The 9,412-nt window shown below is 47.7% G+C and overlaps 1 protein-coding gene across 1 annotated transcript in view; it reads left to right on the top strand.

Annotated features, from left to right (window-relative positions):
* The first annotated feature begins 1,085 nt into the window (after positions 1 to 1,085).
* Positions 1,086 to 9,412, top strand: part of LOC144179834 (uncharacterized) — a 32,272-nt gene continuing 23,945 nt past the window's right edge. The window contains exon 1 of the mRNA XM_077708264.1: positions 1,086 to 2,848. Coding sequence (XP_077564390.1) covers positions 1,200 to 2,848 — 1,649 coding nt within the window. The 5' untranslated portion in view covers positions 1,086 to 1,199. The remainder of the gene's footprint in view (positions 2,849 to 9,412) is intronic.

Here is a 9,412-nt window from a genome sequence, read left to right as displayed (position 1 = left end):
CAGGGGGGGGGGGGGGGGGGGTGAAGTGAAGAAACTTTGGAAAGGAATGCCAATATTTTCTGCGGCTCGGTTTGACAACTCTAAATATATCCGCATTAATCCCATGCTCCGGGCGGTGAGGCGATTCCGTGCCGCTGCTTGGATACACGATTATCATGCTGATTTCAAGCTTGGTCGAAATCTCCATGAATTCGAAAATAGCGACGTGTATTATTGTGGAAACTTTGGGATCATGTTTGGCATTTCGCAGTTTCGATTTCAGTTTACCTGGGGCAATGAGTGCAGGCACACCCGATTCACAGCTTGAACCAAAGCGCAAATACAGTTTTTCTAACATTTGGAGCTTATATGGTAAGCAGAGCCTGTCTATTGCATTATGGCTTATTGCCAGCAGCAACAAAACAAAAAGTACTAAAGACAAATATAATTATTATTGCACTTGATTTGCCATTGTTCAATTTACTACTATGACTCAAAGACACCGATAAATTACCGGATGGATGTTTTAACAAGGGCCTAGTAAACATCGTGTGTGGTGCGTTATGGTTTAACGTTCACATTACATTAACGCCATCACATTCAAGCAATACTTCAGCATTACCCAGTAGTCACGCAGCTTTCTTTTATACGTTTGTTGCCCCGCATCGCATTAGGCCTGTTACATCCGGACTGCCAGCCATTCGATGTCCTGGGGCATCAAAATTATGTTGGGCTCGCTTTTCTGTAATTGCCGGAAGTGCACGAAAATCAAATACGCTACTGTTCAAGCAGGCATTCGTTCATTCGATATTCAAGGGTACGCACTTACAGGCGGGCTATGGGCCCACTTATTAACTTCGAATCGATGCAGCGGCTTAGCCGTAATTTTATGACGAAATAGCAATTGCTTATGCCGCTCCAAGGTTTATGTCTCACGTGCTAACTTACTCTCGGCCGATACCTTCGGGGCAACGATGCAAACCGGCTAGCTACCGTGGCACGATGAACGCTATAAACAATAAAGGATACCTTTACGTCAAGAGGAAAAGTCGCGCACCCGCTCTCACCTTGAACATGGCTTCCAGCCTTTGGGGCCAGAAATATTGATGAAGGCAGCTGGAAGGTGACTTGGGTGGCTTGTATTGCTCGAGGAAACACTTTCCTATTCTTCCGCGTGCCGGTAAATAGTCCCTCCATCTCAAGACTCGCATTACTCGATAATGTGGTTCTGTCCCGAAGGCAGAGTGTGCACCAGCTTGCGGCGAATGGCCACCTTCAAACCGCATTTCGTTGCTTTGGCACTCCTCGTAGCATCATGCATCGTAACGGCGGAGTACGCTCCGAGTGTACACATCGACTCCGGCATAGTGGTGGGACGGCGCATTGAAGTGAGCGGAGTTGAAGTCGACGCGTTCCTCGGAATACCGTACGCGGAACCTCCCTACGGCGAACTTCGCTTCCGTAAACCCCGACCGGCGCACCCGTGGGAAGGTGCGTACAACGCAACGAAGAAACCGGCGCCATGCTGGCAGCTGCCGTTCGACTTGTTCGGCGCCCTGGCGCTCTTGTACTCGTCGGTCGCTTCCGAGGACTGCCTCTACGTCAACGTCTGGACGCCCGCGAGGCGCGATCAGTGCGCCATTACTGGAGAAAACAGCTGCCCGGAGAAGCTTCTTCCCACGGTTGTTTTCATCCACGGAGGTGCCTTTCAGTGGGGCGACTCGGCGCTGTTTTTTTACGACCCGGCAAACTTTGTCGCTCAGACGAAGGACGTTGTTTTCGTGACCTTCAACTACCGGGTGAGCGCGTTCGGCTTCCTCGCCGTGGAGGGCAGCGGAGACAATGGGGCCAGCGGAAACATGGGGCTGTGGGACCAGAACCTGCTGCTGAAGTGGGTGCAGAAAAACATCGCCCACTTCGGGGGTGACCCCGGCCGGGTCACGTTGTGGGGACACAGCGCGGGAGCCATATCGGTCGGCCTGCACGCTCTCTCACCGCATAGCGACCGCCTTTTTCATCGAGCCATCTTCCAGAGCGGTGCGCCCTTCACGATGGTCCTTGCCAACGTGTTCGCAGGCAAGGCCGCTTTTGGTAGCATAGCCACAGCGCTTGGGTGCTACGACGTAACTAAAAACTCCAGCGACCACCTCCGCGATGCGATCGCTTGCCTGCGAAAAACAGACGCGCCGACGTTCTTTGACACCCTGTCGACAAAGCCTTTGCTCCAGCAGTGGTTCCTTCCGGTGGACAACGACGATTTCTTTCCCCACACCATCATGTCATCCCGAACGTGGAACAAATTCCCCATTCGGGACGTGCTAATCGGCACTACGGCCAACGAAGGGACGCTATTTTACAATCTCCTGCTGAGAGCGTTTCCCGCCCTGCTGAACGCTTTGCCCTCCGAAATTAGAGCAGTGGGCACCGCAGCGCTGTCGAGGTTGTTCGACATGCCCCTGTCGCTGGCGCGACGACTCTGCGACTCGTATTTGGGCGACGGCAGTAGCGACGACGATCGCACCGACGAACAGGCTAGAGACGCACTGGCAGCCATGCTCGGGGACTCTTTCTTCGACTGCCCAGCTCATGTGCTTGCCGACGCGGCCGCGGCGGACGGAGTGCGGGTCAGCAAGTACGTGTTCGTGCACAAGACTTCGCACAGCTTCCTACCAAAGTGGGCTGGTGTGGCGCACTCGGACGACTTGCTCTACACCATCGGCTCGCTGCCCTTCCTAAACGACGCGGATCGCTACACCGATCCCCTCGGCAAGCTCGGCAAGCGTTTCCTGCAGGTTATAGATTACACGAGGGAAGAAGAGGAGTTCATGAAGGAGCTTGTGGGAACCTTCGCCAAGTTTATACGCGACGGGTAAGTGAAACACGCTCAGAGAGAAAGGAGGTGATTAAACGACCGATGTCGGTAGAAAGTACACGGATTCGTACGTGCAACGGCTTAAGTGCAGGTCTTTAGTTGTTATTAGCCTACGTATCTAGAGGGATACAACTGTATTACGATTAGCGGTATAGACACTGACGGGATATTCCTATAATTTATTTACCTAATATCCATGTCACTTTTGTTACATGCGACTTATGCGAAGATGTGGCACTGTTCTTACCTTTACATTTCATTCTGACGCGTTGTCTGCGCGATTTCATGGGCTTTCTCCGCCCCAATAGGATTGTTGTTTTGGTAGTTTTAGTTTCCCCAACCACAAATTCAGTGTACCGTGAGCTTGTATAGCCAGCTGGTGTAGTGCAGTTGTAGTGTAGTTGTTTAGTTGTAATTCAGTTAGTGTACCGTACATGGATGCTATGATAATTCGGACGCCTGACCGTTCTTCGGCCTTGAATTACGCGTTTACTTTTGCTGTTATGAGCTAATCCTAAAGTACCGGTAACGTTTGTTTCATATTTGTGATAACTAACGAATACTTTGCTTTACGTGCCCCACCACGAGTCATTTTCATCTCCATGACACCCTATCGCACAGGCTTGTTTTATTATTGATTACTTTTCACTGTTTTATTCACTTGAATCCTTTGTTTCTTTGAACTTCAGTAATAATGTAAAATGAGCCCACCTTTTCTCGAGCGGTTTAATGCGCTAAAGCTGGGATGGCGACTTTTACTATTATCGTGCAGCTGACCTAAGAGATGGAAAGGTATCCCTAGATTTGCATTACGGTAAGTTCTCATTCGACTCTCTCTTCTGGAGTACTCAGTAAACTTTCGTACTATTCGACATCCAAATGCGGCGCGCCTGTTTCGCTGGTGCAGGCGAAAAACAAAACCTCCCGTGGGCACACAACTTCAGTACACCTTAGGTTTATACCGTGATAGAAGTTATTATAAAATCCCTCACTGGCGCGCTTAATCGCCCAGCTGTTCGAGGAGCCCTTTACCTTCACAAGGGGTGCATCAGCGGAAGTTTCTGAATCAACGTATCCATTGCGTGCTTTTCGCCCGATTAATTTATAAATATGTCAATGATGACAGTGGACAATCTTGACAGTAATTTTAACCAGCCTCTCTGCGGGAATAACAATTAATGAATGAGATGTTAAAATTAAAGAAGAGTAAGCACGAAAGCTGCATTTTTACGAAAAAGTTAGGATATAGAATACGACATAGCAGCACTGGAAGTCCGGAAGCGTTAACAATTGATTACAACGTTGTACCAAATATCGCTATGACAAAACAACAAATCATAATATTATAATATGCAAATGCATGCATAAATCTTTATTGAGCATAGGGGAATATGCAGATAAAATAGATCACAACGAAGCAGGGCAAAGAAAACTAGACCGTAGAACAGGCATGCACGTACTGAGGGCACATTTTAAGCAGTGTTAGATCTACATGCAAGGCGAGCCACCATGTACACGTAAAGCTACGCTGGGCCCGTTCCTTTCAGACAAAGAATGGGAAGGTCCGCGAAACAATTCTTCACACTGACGGCTCGTTCCTGGGGACAAAGCAAGAACCTTTAGCGCCGTAAAATGCCGGCTAACAGTGTGATTGAGAGCACAGCTGAACCTTCTGGGTGCTCAGGAGACAAGTAACAATAATAATCACAGACACTCTAAGGCAGGTCTGTGTGGCTCGGGGAGAACAAAAAACTCCCCTCACAGACAACCTCGAAGTGAAGGCAGTGTACGAGGTAATATAATAAATCGACGCACGCTACTTAAGAACAAACCAGTTTGGAAGGTCCCTTGCCATAGCCCGAGGCCTCGGTCAAGACTTGGGGAATATTGTTGGCTTAGTGCCAATGCATTCTGAGAAAGGTAGGGTCAACACGAGGGAGTAATCTGTTGCGCGCGCTTGGGTTTCCGTGGTCCACGACGAAAAGTGCACCTGCAGTTTTGCATCATGCCTCATTAACGATATCGGTACCATCATCAACAGGTAACACAAGTAATCTTCGAGACCATCCCACTTAGTATTCAGCGCCTGTACATGTGTTTATTGCCGCTGTGGGCAGTGTCCTTTCGCCGCGCACGTTCGCACTGCAGCCACAATCTCTGATCACAATCGCGCACGGCTGGCGGCAGCGAATGGGGGACTGCTAGCTTGAGCCTGTATGGGGGCACAACGTACGCTTCGGGTTAAAATAAATTGGGCATTAAACGGCGTTGCATGAAGGCCCACTGAGGGGCCCGTGAGGCCTGGGAAAGTCGGAGACGTTAAAGTGATTTGCGGGCCGAGGTTTTACGCAATGTGCCCTGTGGTTATTTTTCGAAGGGTCACACATAAACTTTACCTGTGTGATAGGCACAACGAAGGGGAATGACCAAGATTCCAAACAAGCGTGAGGTATGCACCTCAAGGTCTCGGCAGAATAAGTTTCTGCAGCAACCCCTTACGCAATAGTAGTGAAATAAGTAATACTGAAGCACAAAGCGCACTTATGCACGCATGCGCATGCTCGCGGAGGGTGATGCAGACAAGCTGTGCGATGCACTGTCTCGGGCACCCGAACAGCGAATGCCGGGAAAACGAGATAGGCACTCCGCTTCATGAAAGCTTAGGAACGCGAACGACTCTGCAGGCAATTTCTGACGTGGGGCTATTTTATTGAGAAAGCATTTTATGCCTCTTGAGTCGAAAAATCTGGCGTTGTTGACCTGCACAGAAGATGGTACCAAAAAGCGTCGCTAAGGGCAGCGCGTGGAGGGAACGCGTGCCGGCACGCGAGGAACACAGATGCATTTCGATCACGGAAAACGCTGATTCTAGGGAAGTCGGGGCGTTTAGTGAAGGTGACTACGTTTAAATAATTATTAAATTAACAAAAACGTTACTCAGGGCCTTTAGTCTTGCTTGCCTATCTCTAAGGGAAGCCAGAATTCTTTTTCATCCAAAGCACGGAGACAGACTGAAGTGCCCATTCGTCAATATGAATGTTACTAACTTACGGCTATGTCATTTTTTTCTTTTTGTCAGTAGACCCTCTCCCTCTAGACTACCTTATATCAACATAATGCGTGATTTCCTCTTCTCACATTCAACCAACCTTCAGCCATTGTCTTCACATTCCTCTGCGGCCGGAGATTCGTTGTGCTCTCACGTCTAAATATCGCGCTCATGCTTGGTGCATATGTGGTGTATATTGTACCGTACGTCTCATATTCAGTTCTTTTATCGTTTGTGATTCATCCTTGCGCGCTAGCCACGCAAGCAGCTCCACAAATTTACGCGTGTGAACAAAATCATTCCGTCAAACAAAAATTACATGGCTGTACTACGAGGTGGACAGGTAATTTGCGTGATTTTACTCCTTATTTCTGCCGCCCCTATTCAGAATTGTTTGTCTCATTATCCCTGCTATTTTGCAGCCTACCTAAAACAGCCCAATTACGCACTGTAAACAGTCGTTATGGCGAAGAACTCGGAACAGAAAAATGGCTTCGTTATAAGCGATACTTCGCAAGAAGTTGAGATAATTTCCTGTCACTGCACTGCAGCGAGGCCCACGAAAGACTGAAAAAAAAATGATTTCGTTATAGCGAAGGTTTACGTTGATTGCTTTGACGAGAAGCTGCGCCACTGAGATCATTCTTGGCGTCTGTGCGAATTATTTGCTGAACTTCATACGATCGCGACGGGAATGTTCAGCGTCAGCGCGTATGCTTCAGGCATCAAATTCATAGTCAAGTGTTACTACGTTCTAGTGTCCATTGTACGAAGTAACTATACTCGGGGACAACTTTCTGTGACAATGCATTGATTATTGATCATTTGATTAATTGATTAACTAATTAATGGAATAATTGATTAGTTAATTTATTAGTCCATTAGATAATTGATTGATTGATTGATTGATTGATTGATTGATTGATTGATTGATTGATTGATTGATTGATTGATTGATTGATTGATTGATTGATTGATTGATTGATTGATAATGTTATCTCCTGTGTAAGCTACCTTAAATCCTAGGGATTCTGGAAGTCCAATATTAACCCTCATGTAGATTTGGATGGATACACTCACATTCCAATACAATGTGCCGTATAGTTTCTTTTCCGCAGACCTTTTTTGCCGTCAAGGCTACAGAGCCGAACCACGCCGCTACACGGAGGAGGTGGAATTAGTTCAATAAAAATAATTTGATGGGTGTAACATAAGCAATTCAAAAATATCTAGTTCTTATTTTTTTAGCCTTGCATTTTGGTTGCGCCACTAAATTTAGTAGCCACAATATGTGAAACAGATGGCATTATTTTTTAGATTTCCGGGGGTTTTTTGTTGTTGTTGTTGCAGCGTTCGCCGCTGGCGTCGCACATATACGTTCTCTTCAGAGAGAGAGAGAAGAAAAAAAACAGCGTCCTCGTCGACAGCAGCTTGCTTCCGCTTCGGTAGCTCGCCACTTCATTGGCCCCGTAGAATTTCCAAGAAGCTTGAGAGCTAAAAGCTGTCAAAACAAACAAAGCAAGTGGTCTACGACGTGTACGCCCAAGTGAGATTGACGACGTCGGGAGTCTCCGTCGTTTCCACATTTTGTTCGTTTAGCCGGCCTGCCGGTGTTAGCGAGCGTGCTGTCGCACGACTCCAGGCGGAGGTTCTCAGTGGTACCCTTAAGTCCCCAGAGCGTAAAAGGGTTCGTTTGGCGACTGGAAGACCACCTAAAATTACGGAAAGACAAGAGTGCAGCAGTACGACAGTTTAGCCCTTCAAATCCCTCAACGCGATCCAAATGGGATTTGACTACTCGCCGTAGTGTGTGCGTGCTGCTCTTTGGGTGTACCGCGCCCGCGCTTTGCAAGCACGCTACACATGTCCATGATGCTGCCCAGTTTTCAGGTCCAGAAGAGTTTACATATCAGTGCGTTCCCTCAAAACTGCAGGGCTGATGAAATTCATGCCATTTCAGGACGATACAGAGTTGGGGAGGTATTGTCCATGGTATCATTTATTAAGTCGGTCCGAGTTCTCCAGTCAGAGCGTTGGCTTGTGCTTAGAAACAAAGGAAGCGTAGGGCAGGGGACGCCAATGTTTCTGCATGCTCAACCACAGAGTTCGCGACCCGCCGCGGTGGCTCAGTGGCTAAGGCGTTGTGCTGCTGAGAACGAGGTCGCGGGTTCGATTCCCAGCCACGGCGGCCGCTTTTCTGATGGAGGCGAAAAGCAAAAACGCCCGTGTGTACGAGATTTCGGCGCACGTTAAAGATCCGCAGGTGGTCAAAATTAATCCGGAGCCCTCCACTACGGCGCGCCTCATCGCCTGCGTTGCGTCGGCGCGTTAAAACCCTACAATCAATCAACCCAGAGCTCGTGTGAAGAAGTACACTGTAGCGAATGCGTACCTGACACGCGGAAAATGAAACCGAAACCCTGTATCGGGAGCTACTTTGGCGCAGTAACACCGAGCAGTTAGCTCTTCCTCTGCCCGTAGCTTTCTCTCCATTGCTACAGAACGTTGTCCAAGAGTACAGTTACTATTCAGTTGGTGGCATGCATGCATGCATGTACAGTCATAGACAAAGCAAACGCGATAACGAAAATATGAACCAAAACACACGAATAGCTTCATTTTTTTCCATGCATGTCAAATTGACGCGTGTATTACAGATACAAATTTGCGAAAACTGACTTTGCAAATATATACCAATTACGCGCCATCATTTCGTCTACACGAACGGTCTTTTTCAATTTCACGCGTTCTGGTTTTTATTTCCATGTTCGCATTTTATTCGTCCGTGGCTGTACGTATGGACGATCCAGGAAATCGATGTTTCGTTTTGCGTAATGAACGCATTCGATACTCCTCAGGGGCGTCGAGTTTCCTCCATTGCTCTGCCGATTGGTTTCAGGCGAATTACACAACCGCGCCGCAATGGCTGCTCATTCCTATTTCACGCATCGCGACTAGGAAATGATGTTATGACACCATGTGCCTAGCAACATTCCAGGGATATGTCTGCTAGCAGCAGTTACGCTTTGGCGTATGTAAATCAGGAGACTGCAGACTTTGTATTGTATACCCCGAGGCCGCGGGGTAAGATTCATGTGCTTCTAAGTTGTACCCCTGTCACGTGGGCACTTTCATTCGTGATTGAGTCGATCTGGGTCGAGCTTAATCGGAATCGAGCGGTGCAACACGGTCAGTTTCAATCGCTATCTAGCCCGATCACGATCGAACTCAATCCTGGTTTACCAAGCGCGATCGAGGTACGCGCTAAATAATGCTCTCGTCCGCGCTGTATAATGCCATAGAACGTGACAACTTTACCTACGCCACAAATTGTATCAAATAACTTGACACAAATAAGCATGCGATAGTATTTATATAGTTACGTATGCACACATATACCTATATACATGTATACATACATCGATACATACACACATATTTACACCTACACATACTTTAACAAAATTGAATTTTTGCATTCTCAACACTGTCCACTCCTCAACCCTTGTCAA

The sequence above is a fragment of the Haemaphysalis longicornis genome, unplaced genomic scaffold, assembly GCF_048455015.1.
Source record: "Haemaphysalis longicornis isolate Haplotype H1 unplaced genomic scaffold, Haemaphysalis longicornis Haplotype H1 scaffold_4, whole genome shotgun sequence".
In the NCBI taxonomy this organism is placed as follows: domain Eukaryota; kingdom Metazoa; phylum Arthropoda; class Arachnida; order Ixodida; family Ixodidae; genus Haemaphysalis; species Haemaphysalis longicornis.
Note: the sequence above shows the minus strand (reverse complement) of the source record. Positions and strands in the feature narration are given on the sequence as shown.